Source organism: Rhinolophus hipposideros (genome assembly GCF_964194185.1).
Source record: "Rhinolophus hipposideros genome assembly, chromosome: 21".
In the NCBI taxonomy this organism is placed as follows: Eukaryota; Metazoa; Chordata; class Mammalia; order Chiroptera; family Rhinolophidae; genus Rhinolophus; species Rhinolophus hipposideros.
In genome coordinates this window covers 33,406,827-33,422,944 of record NC_138067.1, presented here as the reverse complement: position 1 = coordinate 33,422,944, position 16,118 = coordinate 33,406,827, and the positions used below count along the sequence as shown (strand labels likewise).

Here is a 16,118-nt window from a genome sequence, read left to right as displayed (position 1 = left end):
GAGGCAGAAGTCAGAGGCCTTAAATTGACTTGCCCAAGATCACACAGCAGAATAGAGTGGGCTGGCCACAGGGCCCACAGTCACGCAGGCTGTGTGGGCATTAGATGAAGTGCTTGGCGAAGCAGCAGAAACATCGTAAATCCTTGTTACGTGGGAGTCGTCAGCTCAACTAACACTGTGGTTGTTTCTGCAAACACCAATTTCCCTCTCTCCAGAGTTCCCATCTGTGAAGAGGGTAGTTCCGGTCTTTTCTGCATCATCAGAACCTTCAGGTGGCAGAATTGGGATCCAGAGAGCTTTTTGAGACCAGTTTAGTCTGTTTAGCACAGAAGTGACAAGGCCTTCCTGGCATCCTGGGCCTTTGGGGACACAGTGGAGACTGCTGCCCCACGGGAATTTGTGAGACATGGCTCTCCACAGTCTCCACTCATTCCTTCTGGGCTGGGGTCCCTGTTCCCCCCACCCAGGGACCCTGGGTCCCCAGCACCCTCTTCTGAGCCCAACGTTGTGCATAGCTGAGTGGTGGGGCTTTCCAGAAGCTAGGAGAGGCGGCCCCACCCGGCCAGCCTCCACCCGTGGTCCCGGCTCCCAGCTGGCTCCAGCCGGCCAGGAATCCAGATGTTTCTACCGCCCTAACAGCGCCCAGCCGTTGCCTGTGCTGTCCCCGCCCTGCTGGGCCAGCCGAGGGGACACAGCATGGGAGAGGAGGGGCCATCAAGGGAGAGGAGGATGTTTGGCGTCTGCAGACCTCCCGGGACCTCCTTTCCCAGCTCATGCTCCTAACGTGTTCGACAGATGGCGGGCTGGCCCCCATTCAGCTATCCAAATAGAAAAACAGGCCTGGCAGCCGGCGCTGCTGCACAAAACTGCATTGGCTGCTTGATCGGGTCCGGGTGGATGCGCTAATGAGTTCTGGGGAGGCAGAGGCAGGAGAGGCCTATGTGGCAGCTTTGAAAACGCCATGAGAAAGTTGGAGAATTGTATTTATTTACAAATACTTAGAACTCTGGCTCTCCCAAGCGGCCTGCCGCTGGGCCCCCATCCAGCCTCCCCCCCCACACACACACACCCCCACAGTGGCTCTCGGAAGGCTCTTTGGAAGGCATGTGAGGAGCCCACTTGCCACCCAGCAGTGCCTTCTGGGAGGCCCTGGAACGAGGACAGGGCACAGGCAGGAGGGCATAGCCATTACACACGGTTGTTACAGGCAGGGTCTGCGCTGGAATCCTGTGCCCCACCCGACCCCACATAGCATTTCACCCCCTGTACCCTAGTGTCCTTACCCATAAATGTGAAACCAAGTTGCAATGTCCATCCCTGATGGTTATAAGAACCATGGGTGGTACAGCCACAGGCGGTGACTTGTGTGACTGCTCAGAATGATACGGGCATGTTAATGTGCGCAGTCTGAACTCCAAGCTTCATTCAAGGCCAGGCTGGGAACTTCCAGGAAGTGAGAGACCAGGGGCTTCCCACCAGCACACATGGGGGTCTGGAGCAGACACGCTGGAGTCCTGCTCCCTGCTCCTCCATCTACAGTTAGCTGTGTGGGGGACTGCCTACTTCCTCTCTTGGAACCTCAGTTTCCTCCTCCACACGGTTTACATGGGGTGCAGGCAAGGAATCCTCATCATGGTTCCCTCCTTACACTCCCCAGATGCCACCGTGGGAGGGAGCTCGGTAAAGTGGAAGAGGCCCAGCCTGGGAGACCAGGATCTGGGCTCGAGTCTCGAATCCCATTGTACCCCAAATCACTGTGTGCCCTAGGGGGCATAGTCCTGTCTAGCCTGCCTTCCTGCCCTCATTCCCAGGTTGTAGTGGAGGAACTTGAGATCCAGAGAGGTCGTGCGACTTGTCCAAAGTCACACAGGGAGGTTGGCCATCGGCCTCCCTGCCTAGCATCAGAGCGGAGCTGTACACCCTCGTTCGTGCTCTGAACTCCATCAGCAGCAAATAGAAACCCCCCTCTCTCCCCACCACAGGCAAACCTGCCCTTGCTGCAGCGGGAACTCCTGCACTGCGCCCGCCTGGCCAAGCAGACCCCTGCCCAGTACCTGGCCCAGCACGAGCAGCTCCTGCTGGATGCCAATGCCTCTTCCCCCATTGACTCCTCGGAGCTCCTGCTGGAAGTGAATGAGAACGGCAAGAGGAGGACACCTGACAGGTACCTCAGGGGCTTCCTATGGCTGGGGAGAGAGACAGTGGAGGGACCGGGTCTAGAGCTGCCTCTGGTACCACAGCTCAGGTGGCGCCCTTATTTTAGGGCTGAGAGCATTCAGGTCAATACTATCGCCTGCAGCTAGTGAGCAGGCTGGTAGAGCTCAGCCTTACCTGCAAGGCCACTGCACAGGCTGAATCTCCGAGAGGCTGCCTGTTGGGCTGTGGTGAGGCCTCCTGAGGACAAGAAAAGCAGCAGGAAGGAGTCTGTCTGGAGGAAATCCTATGGCTATTCCCTTTGTGCTAGATGTGCACTCTGATCATCCAGCAGCCTGAGGTCCCCAGGCACCTGGGCTGGCCCTCACTGTGGGGTGACAGAAACAGGTGCTTGTCCTGCTGCTAGGAGAGGGTGTCTCCCTCTCCCCATTCTCTCGACAGAAGCTCAGGCTGTTGACCACTGGGCCCCGGAGCCTCCACACCAGGGGCGGAGTCGAGGCTGGGCCCCCAGCGGACTGGTCTAATCTCTCTCTGTCTCTGTCTCTCCCTCTCTCTCTGCCCACCACCTCTGTCTCCCTCTCACCCTTCTTGCTTGGACCTCTGCCCATGGCTCCTGGTCCCGTGACCACTGGCTCCCTACCTGCTCTCTGGGCCAGGACCAAAGAGAATGGGTCAGACCGCGACCCAATGCACCCTGACCACCTCAGCAAACGACCATGCACCCTGAGCCCCGCCCAACGCTTCAGCCCCAGCAATGGGCTGCCCCACCCTACACCGCCTCCACACTACCGCCTCGAGGACATGGCCTTGGCCCACCATTCCCGGGACTCCTACCGCCACCCTGACCCGCGGGAGCTGCGGGAGCGCCACCGACAACTCAGTGAGCAGTGTGCTGGAGGCCAGGGGCGGGGCGAGGGGGCACGTGTATGCATGTTGGCAGGAGTACTCGTGTGCCTGTGGGGGGGAGGACATCTGAGAGCTATTGTGTACATGTGTCTGTCCAGGAAGGACGCAGAGGAAATGGGTGTAGAGAAAGGATTTGAGTGGGGAGCTGGCCCCAGGGCCCAGAGGGGAGCCCTACCCTGGCTGGGCTGCGCTGGGGAGCAGCTGAGGAAGAGCCATCTTTCCTGTACATCCATCTGGGGGGCAGGCAGCTTGACATGCCTACCCTGAGGGCTCCGGGGGCCCCCTCCCCAGGGACAGGGTTGTAGACGTGCCTGGTCCTGGGGCCTCCAGCTGGACAGAGGCAGGTGCGGGCAGGTATGGGGTGTGGGGGACCTGGAGCCACTCAATTTGAGGGGCTCTGGTTGTCTGCCAGGCACACAGCCTTTAGTCGCCCGCAGCTTCTGCACAAATGTGTTCATCTCCTTCCAGGGACAAGAAAGGGGAAGCTGACGAACTCTGCGGTTAGGGCAGGGGAAGGGCAGTAAATTACGTCCTGGGCCCATTTTCCACATGGTGCGGTGCTTACCACCTACCACCAAGCAAGTGGACACCAGAATAGTGTCCTACAATCGAATTCAATTCTGACACTATCTACCTGGAGGTGGCATCAGGGCCCAGGATTAAGGGCTCTGTCCTACAGGACTGCCTTCCCCCCTGCAGATGATAGTCGCAAGTCCAGGTGTCACCTGCGCTTCTGACTGACCAACTCTGAATCAGAGATTCCCCACAAACTCACCTGGGGTCCAATTAATTTTCTAGAATAGCTCCCAGAACTCAGAGAAACATTTACTTACTAGGTTACCTGTTGCATAGGGACAGATTTGGGGAAAGGGTGTGAAGTTTCCATGCCCACTCTGAGTGAGTCACTCTCTCCAAATCTCCGTGTTCTTCAACCCAGAAGCTCTCCAAACCCCATACTTTTGAGGTTTCATGAAGGTTTCATTGCCTCGGCATGATTGGTTAAATCGTTGGCCATTGGTAATTGAACCTCCAGCTCCCCTCCCCACCCTGGAGGTGAGGGCTGGGACTGAAACTTCCAACCCTCTATTCACGTGGTTGGTTCTCTGGGCAACCAGCCTCCATCCTGTTCCAAAGTCACCTCATTAACGTTAACAAAAGACACCTTTATTACTCTCTACACTTAGGAAATTCCAAGGGTTTGGGGAGCTGTGAGCCAAGAACCCTGGATGAAGACCATATATAAGAAATATATTTAGGTCATCGGAATGACCAAATGTTCATTTCCTATAAGTCGCAAAATCGCAGGTGGTATGCACAGGCCAGCCAGAAAGAGCCCATTTATGGGCAGGGTGGGTGGGCGAGTTTTGGCATGTGGGGTCCCCAGGTCACAGGAGCTGCAGATCCTACTGCCCCCAAGGCACTCCCGCAGGTGTGTCTGGGCACTGTGAGGGAAAGTGGGCACCCTCTAGGACTCATGAGCTCTCACTGAGCCCCACTGACCACACATGCCCATCCTGCTCTTGGAGCCGGACAAAAAGGAACACCAAATCCGTAAGAGCATGGTCACTGGGTGAGCCCTGCAGTGCGAAGAGATGAGGGAGGTCCCAGGAACGCTGGGCATCGCGCTTCCCAGCCACTGAAGGGAGGAGTGGAGGTCTCATGGTGAGAGCAAGGCCTTGGGACTGCCTGGTCCTTTTAGCTCCCACAACTCCCCCACAGTACACCCTTGGGCGGGTCATGTGACCTCCGTGCCTCAGTTTCCTCCTCTGTCGGCTGGGTCTCTCAGAAGTCTCACCCCTCAGGGTCGTGTGAGGATGGAGGAAGTTAACCCAGTGCACAGTGGGTGCTGTGAGACCCAGCTGTTATTAATAATAGTGGCAACAAGGCTGGGGGGCAGCACCCGCCTCTTACTTGCATTATATTCATTACTCAGCTCTTGAAGGCAGCGGGCCCTGATGTGTTCTGATATGTGTGACACAGATGAGGAGGCTGAGGCCCAGAGAGCATAACTGACATGCCCAAAGTCTTCTAGCCACATCTGCCTGACTGCAAAGAGATGAACAGATCAGCCCCTCCCCCAGGGCCCCCCCCACCCCCCAGTGTACCTAGAAACAGCCACCCCTGAGACAGAGGCCCAGAGCACCAATGGAGGGCCGAGAGGCAGGGTCAGCAGAGGCCTCGCTCCCTACAAGGAGGCCTCCTTGCCCCCACCCTGCGGAAGCTTCCAGGGCCCGGGCCCAGGCAGCAGGTGACAGCGTCTGGCTCCCTGTGGCCGAGTCAGGCAGGTGCTATTCCCACCCGCTTCTGCTAATGCAAAAATAGACACCAGCTGTTGGGCAGATCTCAGCCACTATTTTGGTTGGGGCGTGGGCGCAGGCCGTGGTTCTGCAGGCAGCAGGGCAGGGTCGTGGACAGTGTACTGTGGCCACCACCTCCCACCCCAGCTGCAATCTGGGGAGGCATTTTGGGTTTCGGGGGCTAAAAGACCCTTAGGGGCTGAAAAAGGCTAAATAGAGAGACCATAACCCAAAAGCATCCATAGGCACTGGGTCCCCCAATACAAGCAGGGGCACCCGAAACAGCATCAGTAAGAGCATTCCGTGGGTCAAAAACCATAAGAGCCCTGGTGGGAACGGACACTGCTGTACTTGTGCTTATTTCACAGCTCACGGTGGTTTTGTTTCTGATTGGGTGGAGGACACCCCATTGCACCAGCCAGTGGTGGAGGGCACAGCTCTGCTCAGGCTGACCTTGGGCAAACATTTCCCCTTAAGCAGTCTCAGTTCATCTATAAATTGGGAATGATAGCAGACCCTCCCTTGGAGGTCAACGCAGGGATGAAAGGGATAAAGCACTTTGCACAGAGCCTGTTTGTATTCGGGCTCTCCCCACCAACGTGCCTTCTTAAAAGTCATCTCACACCCCCAGAGGTAGGCAGGGTAGGGAAACTGAAGCCCGGAGAGGTGAAATGGGGGTCCCAGGTCCCATAGGGAATAGCGTCAAGACTGCTGGTTTCCCCAACACCCCCTGTCTCCCAGAAGACCACACTTGAACCGGCTCACTTGAGACCCAGCAGATAAGCTGGAACACTTGCCGGGCTAAGAGCTTAGCCCAGTGGACGCTGAGGAGAATGGGATATGCCAGCCCTGCCTGTGTACTGACACAGCCTGTTGGAGGATGGGGACCAAGAATAAACAAGGAAGCACCTACCATTACTAAACAACTAGAGATACACGGGGATCAAGAAATTCTAAGGGCCCAGTTCTGAGAAGGAGGAGGCCTGTGACTCGGGCTTTCACAGATATGCAGGAGTCCAGCTGGCTAAGAGGAAGTGGTAAAGCTTGGGTTGGAGCTAGGCAGTCACATGGAGGCCCTGAGGGCTTCTGAGCAGTGGTGAGGCTCCAGAAGTAAGGTCTGAGGCAAGCTCGGTTGCCAGCAGGGGCCAGACAGAGTGAGAGCAACAGGATTTGGAGACAGGGAGGTGGGGGAAGGATGGCCAAAGCCAGAGCAAGGGATGGGGACAGCGCCTCTTCCTCCCGAGCCTTGAGTAGAGGCCAGGCCTGTTGCTGACACTTTTAGGGCAGTGGGCAGAGGGTCAGTGCCCAGGGTCCCCTTCTTTACCCTCTCCGTCTTACCTGGGTGGACACAGCCTGTGGAGGGGCCTGGGGAGCACGGGGCAGGGTTTGGGGGGGTGTGGGGTGGGGCATGAGCAACCACTCCCCTCCTGCAGCAGTCCACGGGTCTCGGCCAGAGGAAGTGATTGACCACAGGCTTACAGAGCGAGAATGGGCTGAGGAATGGAAGCACCTCAACAACGTGAGTGTCCAGGCCAGGGACACGGGCGCCACAGCGATCTGTGGGACTGCAGGGGCAGGGCTCACGTGGGCTCCCCTTTGCTCTGTGCCCACTCTGGGGGGCATGGGGCGGGGTCTGGGGGAGGCACCATCTCAGCCTTTCTTCCACTTCTGGTCAGCCCCTCAGAACCTTCCCTTCTCTGCCCCTGCAGAGAGTCTCCCAGGCGAAGGTCACTTGGCATGGGGGTGGGACCCCTTCAATACCATTTCCAGGGTCATCCTCACCCCTGCTCCCTTTTTGGGAGGAAGCCCAGGCAGAAGGTGTGGTCTTCAGGGTGGTGATGGCTGGGTGTGCTCTGCGGGACAGACCGCACCTCAAGGTTGGAAAGGAGGTCCCTGAGCCCCCTGCATTCAAACGAGGTGCCCTCAATGCTGAGGTTTCCAGGGAGAGACCGGTGGGCCATCTCCAGCCCCACCTCAGCTGTTCAGGGATCTTTCCAGGCGGTGGAGCTGGGTTTTCATAGCCCTGCCTGAGTCCCCCAGGGCCAGCCCTCTTGGACAGCAGGCTGGCCAAGGCCCAGAAGGGTGGGACAGGGACCTCCCCAGACCCACACTCAGGCTACCCGACCACTCACCGGCAGCTCCTGAACTGTATCATGGACATGGCTGAGAAGACACGGCGGTCACTCACGGTGCTGCGCCGGTGCCAGGAGGCCGACCGGGAGGAGCTGAACCACTGGGTCAGGCGCTACAGCGACGCTGAGGACGCCAAGAAGGGCGCCGCACCCACCGCCACCCGGCCTCTCAGCAGCTCTGCGGGCACAGAGGGGTCTCAGCCAGGTGCGTGCTGGCTGGGGAAGGGGCAGTGGGAGTAATGCGGGAGTCGCACAGGGGTAGTGCAGGGAGCCTGCGGGGCACATGAAGCTGGGGTACAGGCCTGAGCCAGTGCCCCTGAGAGCAGGCCCCTTATAGAGGTGCTGCAATAAAACAGCACCCAAAACAGTTTCACTGGAAAGAGAGGTGCCTTTTTTGCTCTGCACAAAGATATCACCTGACCCACTAGGAAGCCCAGACGCGTAGTTCTGATGGGCCAGGGGCTCAGAGCTGGGAGGACCCGATGCTTTCCACTCATCCCCTGGATGAGGACCGTGGAAAGCAAAAGAGGCTCAGGCTGGGCCCAGCTCCCAGCTGCGTCCAAGGTCTACAGCTCCAGAGCCTTCCCCTTCCTGATGCTGCCCTGCCCTCCTCCCAGAAATGATACAACATTTCCACCTATGGGTTTCTTGGGACCCCCACCAAGAGCACACTCATGCCATGGTCCAGTGGCCCAGCAGCATGTGACCCCGTCCTGTGTGTGACGCTAGCCCTTGTGTTGCAGACGTGCACCGGGAGTTCATGCCTAGGACCCTCTCTAGCTACATGCCCGAGGAGATCTGGAGGAAAGCTGGTGAGTGAGGGTGGTGGGAGAGGGAGCTGGGGGCTGGGACCCAGACCCTCTTGCCCTGTCTGTCTGCAAGGAGCTTCCGTCTGGTGGGTTGCTCAGCTGGGCCCCCGGCTCAGGGCAAAGCTCACAGGGCTTCGCAGATGGGGCTCCCAGCGGGGTTACAGTGCTTTCAGTATCCAGGGTAGGACGACTGCCACCCAGCACCTCCTGGGGGATAGCACCATGCCTCAGAGCAAGCATGGCCTCAGGCCCAGCATGCACATGCATGTGCACAGACACACATACGTGAGAGAGACACTTAGCACTGGAGTTCGTGTGGCCTTCTGGGCATAGCGTTGAACACGGCAACAGGGGACTGCTGTGGGGGACATTTATTGCATCGTGGGAACGGACTTTAGGGATGGGGCTGGGCAGAAGCCAGAGCCAGGGGGCAGCGAGAGAGACAGGCAGGAGCTCAGAAGGGGTGGTGGCGGTGCAGAAAAGAGATGGGATCCCCGGTGTCTTTGGCTTTGCGGATGGATTCAGTGTGAAGGGTGAGTTAGAGAGAGGCCATCTCAGGAATTTGAAAGCACAGAGAAGGGAGGGTCCCAGCCCATAGCTGGAGGCCGAGGGGCCACAGACAGTCAGCAGCTGCTTAGAGCGAGGCAGGGGGCAGGCCTAGACAGGAGGACAGGGACCCTTATTTCCCTGGGCCTGTCCCCTTCGCCTCTCTCTGGCCTGTGGCAGGACCTTATGGGACCTTTGTTGCTAACCATGTGGACCTCAGGCAGTTGACATGGGGGCAGGCGGCTGCAGCGGGCACTGCCAGCACACAGTGTGCAAACACTGGATGGGAGGCTCGAGGTCTGTCTCAGCCTCTTCAGTGGGAGCCCTGCTGAAGCCCAGCCCAGCCTCCCCATACAATGCTGCAAGAACGGCACTGCCAGGTAAACTGAAGCAGGTCTGAAAGGCCATTGGGGCTGGTTTAGTGCGAGCCGGGGGCCGTGATGTTTCCAGTGTTGGAGGGTGCAATGTAATCTGAGGAGATGCTCTGGCCACAGCAAGAACAGTGAGGCTCTGAATCCTCACACGTGAATGGGCAGACGTGTTGAGTGTGGAGGACATAATAGAAGGCTTTGGGGGGAAATAATGCAGAGCCCCAACCCAGGCATTCTGGACTGATTCTGGATGGGCCTCAGGGGAAGACAGACAGTCCCTTGGGGCAAAACAGTACAACTGTGGTTCTCAGAGTGAGTGCCAAGTCCAGCAGCATCACTTGGAACTTGTTCGCAGTGCAGATTCTCAGGCCCTCTCCAGGCCTCCTGAATGAGAATCTGGGGGTGGGCCTGGCCCCTACCCTTTCGAGGTGCCATAGCACGCTAGCGTTTGAGAACCCTGCAGGAGAGGGTGAGTTTGGAGATCTCCCCTATGACCATGTTTGCACACGAGTGCGGGATACACATGCTGCTTTGTACACAAGCCCTGGACAGGGAGGCCCGGGAGACCCATCTAAGCTGGCCCATGTGACCACAGCCGAGTGTCCTTTCCAGAGGAGGCGGTGAATGAGGTGAAGCGGCAGGCGATGTCTGAGCTGCAGAAAGCTGTGTCGGATGCTGAGCGGAAGGCCCACGAGCTCATCAGCACGGAGCGCGCCAAGATGGAGCGGGCCCTGGCTGAGGCCAGACGGCAGGCCTCAGAGGATGCCCTCACCGTCATCAACCAGCAGGAGGACTCCAGTGAGGTAGGTGCCGCCCCACACCCACCCCACCGCCAGGTCCTGAGCCCCTCTGCCTCCTCCCAGCTCTGACCTTGGCAGCCTTGTGAACTCTCTTGACCCCACACAGACTGGTGAGGCAGGTCCTGTGGATGTTCCCATTGTACAGATGTGGAAACTGAGGGCTCCAAAAGGGAGGAGGCTTGCCCCAGTCACTCCCTAGGAAGTGGGGCTGGCGGCATTATTCACACCCAGGCTGGCAGATGCCAAAGCTCAGGCTGTCTCTAACCTGTGAAAGCAGGCAGCAGGAGGAGGGTATGAAGACCCCAGGTGACATTTAAAGCACCACCTCAGCTCCTGGTACATACACACAATTGGGAAGAATGTGAGATTGTTTTCATGCTGATGCTTGGACATGAAGCCTGGGGCATTTCAAGCTGTGGACGTGTGTAGAAAGGAGGGTGAGGGTGTCAGGCAGAGCTCGCTAGCAGTAATGTCTGAGCAGTTCTGGAGGAAGTGAGCCAGCATACAGGAATCGGGAGCAGTGCCATCCCAGGAGGAACAGCAGGGACAAAGGCTGGGTGGGGGCGGAGCATGCCTGGCAGACGACAGAGCAAGCCAGTGTGGTCCAGCATAGTGAGCAGGGGACAGCAGGAGATGTTGGGGTCCTAGAGACCTTGGAGGCTAATGGGTACCTGGGCCCTTCTCCAGGGCAGGTTTGGGCTTCCCTGTCCCACAGCCTGGGGCCTTCACCAGTGTCCCTGCTCACATGGCCAGCCAAGTTAGGCTAGTTCCATGGAAAGGGAGCAGAGGCCCCATGGCAGGGGAAGGCCTGCCATTCACCCCAGGTCAGAGTGTGGCAGTCTTTATTCTGCCGGGGACCCCCACATTCTGTATTGGAGCCCTGGTGAGTCAGGAGGGCTTCCTGGCTGAGAGGGAAGGGGCTGTGGCTCCTTGCCCTCCTGAGGACCCTGTGTTCCTATAAGTCCCACCCCGCATGAATCTATCTGGGGTGGGCCAGAGTTGTGCAACACAGTAGTGGGAGCCCATCCTCCCAAAATAGCCCAGCCGAAGGGCTGTGTCCACCAAGTTTCCCCCCACAGGCTATAACACTTTCGGGTCTTTTTGTCTTACTTGACGCCCTGGCTGGGTCTGAGCTGGTTTATTTAGAGTATACACTTCCCATTCTGCAGCTGGGCTGGGTACTTTGGGGATTTGGGGTGGCCCAGCCCTGAACCACCCCGACCTTCTCCTCCCCCCCACCCCAATCCAGAGCTGCTGGAACTGTGGGCGCAAGGCCAGTGAGACATGCAGCGGCTGCAATGCAGCGCGCTACTGCGGCTCCTTCTGCCAGCACAAGGACTGGGAAAAGCACCACCACGTGTGCGGCCAGAGTCTGCAGGGCTCCGGGGCCGTGGTGGCCGACCCGGTGCCTGGACAGCCTGATGCCACTGCCAACCTGGGCTCCTGCCTGCCCACGGGCGCCGCCAGCCCCAGTGAAGCTGGCTCCACGGGGCCTTCTCGCCCCGGCTCCCCTGGCCCTCTGGATGCCGCACCCCGCTGACCCCTCCCAGACCCGCTGCTCAGCCCACGGACACGCATCCACCGACCCCGCTAGGCCCCAGCCACCGGACACTGCGCCCGGCCCTGGGAGCCCAACCATTGGAGTCACTGCTGCTACTGCTTCTCTCCAAAAGAAAACACAAAACCAACAAAAACTGCATTCAACGCAACTTCCTCAGCTACCTGACGATCTCACGCAACAACCTCTTCAAGCATCCTCAGAACCTCCCACCAAGCTTTAGACGACGGAGAGGACGCTGGCCGCTGGGCCTGAGCACCACCGGCTGGTCCACTGCCCTTCCTTCTCTCTCTCTCTCTCTCTCTCTCTCTCTCTCTCTCTCTCTCTCTCTCTCTCTCTCTCCCTCCCTCCCTCTCTCTCTCTCTCCCTCTCTCTCTCTCTCTCTCTCCCTCTCTCCCCCCCTCTCTCTTTCTCCCTCTCCCTTTTCTTCTCCCTCTCCTTCTCCTTTCTTCTGTCTTTATGACTTTTACACACTTTCTCTTTAATGAAAAAAACTAATTGTTTGGTGGCTTATATTTTCAGTGAAGAATTTTGGGAGGTTTTATGGCAAAAAGAGCTATTCAGAAATGGACAAAGAAAACTATGGGTTTTTGTTCCCCTTCCTCATTAAAAAGGGAGAAAGAAAACTGTTATTTTATAGCCGGAGATCTGAGCCGCTGTGTCACAGAAACTACCCCAAGGGTATGTGGCCGATTGGGTAAAGACGGTAAGAAAGACTTCAGTTTCTGACCCAAGAAGCATTTTTTGGTTTCAGATTTTTTTTTCCCTTTAATGTCAAACTCTTTGGCTTTAAGTAGAAATCCAAAAAGGATTTTTTTTTTTTTAATAAAGGAAACATACCTGTAAACTACCTTGCCAGCTAGCCAGCCAAGGACGCCGCACACACCTCTGTTCCAAAGGAAATCCAAAAAGCAAACACAAAAAGTCAAAATCCAAAATTTGTTTGTCACTGCCAAAGTATTTTTTTCACTGTTTTCCTCCACTCTTGGGTTTGTTCAGATGTCGGTCTTTCCTTTTGATTCTGTTTTTGGAGTTTGGGATATTGGGGTTTGAAGGGTTTAGCCCAACAAAAAGCGACTTTTGTTTCTTTTCGACGAGATGGCAGCGCCTTCACTGGGCACAGAGTGGTGGGCGATGCAGCCCTCAGCCCCCCACCTGCCGTGTACGTGAGAGTGTCTGCGTGTACACACGGGGCATGTCCAGCCGTGTGGTAAGCGTGTGCAGAAGATAACTCCGTCTGTCCTCACGCCCTCTGTGAATTTTCATCACATTTCATTTCTTCCACTTGTGAAAAAAAGTGCTAACATGTCCTTCCCAGAGAGAGCATAATTCCGAAACAAAACTGTGACAATCTTTCGGGTTGATTCTTGAGTGCTTTTCAAAGCACAAGGAGACAGCAACTGCGCCTTTAATGACTGCTTCTCCGTTTTTCCTCCTCTACCTCTTCTCCCCCTCCTCAATGCCCCCCTACCCAACTCGTCTTTGCCCCATCACCACCCACCCCCAGTATTCCTTGCACCTACTCTCCTTCACACTTTTGCAGAAAAAGGAAAAGAAAAAAAAAACAAACAAAAAAACTACAAACAAGAACAGTCCGCCCTCACCACACCTTTTGGAGATGTGGTCAGCTGTGGATAACCCTGCCGTTTCTGTCCAGCTGATCCTCAGGGGGGAGGTCCCCCCACTCTAGCTCTGTACCCCCACCCCACTCAACTCCCCCAGCGATCTCAAGGAGGAAATAAAGGAGTAAGGAAATTCTCACCTGTACTCAATGGAAGAACAAACAGCAGACATGGTCCATGATTTGGCATTTTCTGGCATCGCTGTGAGAAGTTCCCAGGACTGGAGTGCAATATGGGCAGTGACCAGCTACTGAAACCGGGGTTCCCGGGGCACCCCGCCGAGAGGCAAGAAGTCAATAGTGTACGTTAATGTGAATGTATATAGTCCTTGCAGAGGTCCAAATAATGATATTCATGATGATAATAAAGAAGAAATGTTTGCCAAATAAAAAAAAAATTAAGAGAAACTGCAAAAGTATGTAAAGTTTAGGAAATCGATTTTCAAAGAAATCTGAACTGTGGTCCTACGGGGAGCAATGGGTTTGTTTGCTGTTATTTTTTTCCGAGTTGTAAGAATTCATTCTTTGAGTATTGAAAGGAAGGATCCCACCTGGTTGACACAGACCAGGTGCCATTCCGAACCACGCCTGACGGTGGAAACCTAATTCTGAAAGTCGAGATAGATCTATTTTATCCTCCACAAAATTCCCCGTTCCAGCCACCTTCTCCTCCGTTGCCCAGTGCTGTGGGTCCGTCAGCCTCTCAGAGGTTTACTTTTGTGGGTTTCAGAAAAGCAAGGACCAATTTGGGATTCGGGCTGTCAAGACAGCGGACGCCTGCCTGTCGTGTTTCCAGCCTGCTGTCTTCCTCTGTTGCAAGCGTTGAACCTATTAAAACGGCGGTTTTGGATGTGCAGTGAAATGGGCCTGCCTCCCCTTTGGACTCTTCCCACAAGGTTGTGCTGGTGAACGGGGGTGTCTGGAGAGCGTCTACCCTGGGTATGCTGAGGGTTTGGGGGAGGAGGGCTAAGGCCTCTGATCACTCAAGTCCTTGCTGTCAGGACTTGGGGCTGAGGCCGATGGTCTGAAGTGAGTCGTGGAGGAAACCCTCACCTGAAGAGCCTCGGGTTTGTCTTGCCAGCCTCTGTTTCCCTTCCCCTCTCCTGGTTCCCCTTTGGGGACAAGCAAGTACGCCAGGGACACTAGCATGTTGGCCTGCTGGCAGTATCCAGGCCAGACCAACCTCCAGGAAAGGACTATAGGCTGAGGGTCTGAGGTGGGGCAGCCCTTCCCACCCCGGCTGTTGAGAAGATGGCGCCCTCAGGCCAACTATGAAAGTCTTCCCAGCATGGTTCCCACATCCAGATCCCATACACCAAGAAGCCACCACTAGTGGGAGCTGCAGAAACCTGGCATGAGGGGCTAGCTACAGGCCCATGGACGGATCCCCCACTGGCTGAGAGTGTCCTCAGGGTGAGGGGATGGCAGCAAGTGGGGTGGGGGCGTTGCAATGAGGAAGCCAGATCCGGAGTCCAGTGAGGGCTGCATCAGCCAGAGCAGGCAGCGCCTCCGGCCCAGGGAGGCCTGAGAAAGGTGCTGGAGCTCCTTCCATGCGTTGGGAGCTGGTATTTCTGTCAATCACTGTGCTCAGGCCCCATTTGGCTAATGACCTCACAGCAGAACCAAACACAGAATCAATAGCTTTGAGGGGGCAGGGGGTGCGAGCAGAGCTTTTGCTTTGGGAGCTGGACTGGTGGTGCTAAATATGAGTGTCTGTGTAGCACCGGTATCTGTACCTGAAGCACCTGCCTTTCTTGTGCAAAGAGGGCATCTAGCCTCCTACTGTCTGCTCAGAGGCTGTCCTGCCCTGGTACCTCCTGAGCTTACACCCCGTTGACCACCAGTGCCCGTGTGAGGGTCTCCTCTCCACAGTCCACAGCCAAAATCAAACATGCAGGTGGCCCAAACGCTCTGTGAGACGTGACTGCTCTCAGAGCCTCCCTCCCCCCAAATCAAACCAAAACAGCAGCTTTACCTCTCCCGTTCTGAGGCCAAAACTATGACAGGAAGGCAGCAGCCAGAACCCAAAGCCCACAGGTGGGGACAGCAGGATAAGTGCTGGCACCCAGGCCCCTCTCTTTCACTCCCATGTGAAAAGCATCGACCTTTCCCACTCCCTCCTCTCATCTCCTTGTTTCCCAGCCTGGACCCAGGTTGGCCTTTCTCTTAGGATGTGTCACCATCCCCAGGTGGTGTCTAGGGGGTATTCTGCTGGCAAAGACCAGTGCCTCCCATTCCATGTGTAAATAGGCTGACACACCTCAGACTCCATCTGAATAGAAAGGGTCCCCATCCCCATGGCTCACCAGAACACAGAGAAGCCTTGGGTTACCAGGTGAAAAGAGGAGAGCTAGAGAAAGCCTCTGGGGTCCAGCAGGGTAAGGGCTGTAGCATAAGGGGAGCCGACCTCCAGGAAGGGGCAGGGGATTGCCCTTCGCTGTGGGCTGGGCAGGTGGGGTCGTTCATCAGAGCCCCAAGAGGTTCAGTGGCAGAGGGAGATAAACAGGACATGGGTAAGGGGTGTTGTTTTTGGTTTCATCCCAATGACATGAAAAGGGATTGGCTCAGGCCCTAACTTTCTTCCTGTTTGCCAATTTTTCCAAATTTGTCCTCAAAATGACACCAAAGCCTTGTCTCTGTCATACACCCATCTTGCCTGTCCCAGCCCACTCTAGTTAGCAGGTCCAGCCATCATTCTGCCCTTCCCCTCAACCCACCTACAATTATTTATTGATTCACCCACCCCTCATTCACCCACTGACTCACCCATCCATCCATCCATCATCCATCACTCTACCCCAACTATCATTTGATCCCACACTCCCCTATTCATCCTCTTACCTTTTATCCATCCACCTGTCTCTCTACCACCCACCCCTGTACACACCATACATGTGTGTATCCATCCATCCTCCAATCTAACC

General features: G+C 56.3%; 1 protein-coding gene across 4 annotated transcripts in view; it reads left to right on the top strand.

Moving 5' to 3' along the window:
- CBFA2T3 (CBFA2/RUNX1 partner transcriptional co-repressor 3) overlaps positions 1-13,578 on the top strand; it is a 58,108-nt gene extending 44,530 nt beyond the window's left edge. For 3 of the 4 annotated variants that reach the window (XM_081032180.1, XM_081032179.1, XM_081032177.1), the window contains 7 exons: positions 1,983-2,164; positions 2,811-3,034; positions 6,791-6,876; positions 7,496-7,694; positions 8,233-8,301; positions 9,828-10,018; positions 11,265-13,578. In XM_081032180.1, coding sequence (XP_080888306.1) covers positions 1,983-2,164; positions 2,811-3,034; positions 6,791-6,876; positions 7,496-7,694; positions 8,233-8,301; positions 9,828-10,018; positions 11,265-11,555 — 1,242 coding nt within the window. In that variant the 3' untranslated portion in view covers positions 11,556-13,578. The remainder of the gene's footprint in view (positions 1-1,982; positions 2,165-2,810; positions 3,035-6,790; positions 6,877-7,495; positions 7,695-8,232; positions 8,302-9,827; positions 10,019-11,264) is intronic. The other variant, XM_081032178.1, reaches the window with a different exon arrangement.
- The last annotated feature ends 2,540 nt before the right edge of the window (positions 13,579-16,118 follow it).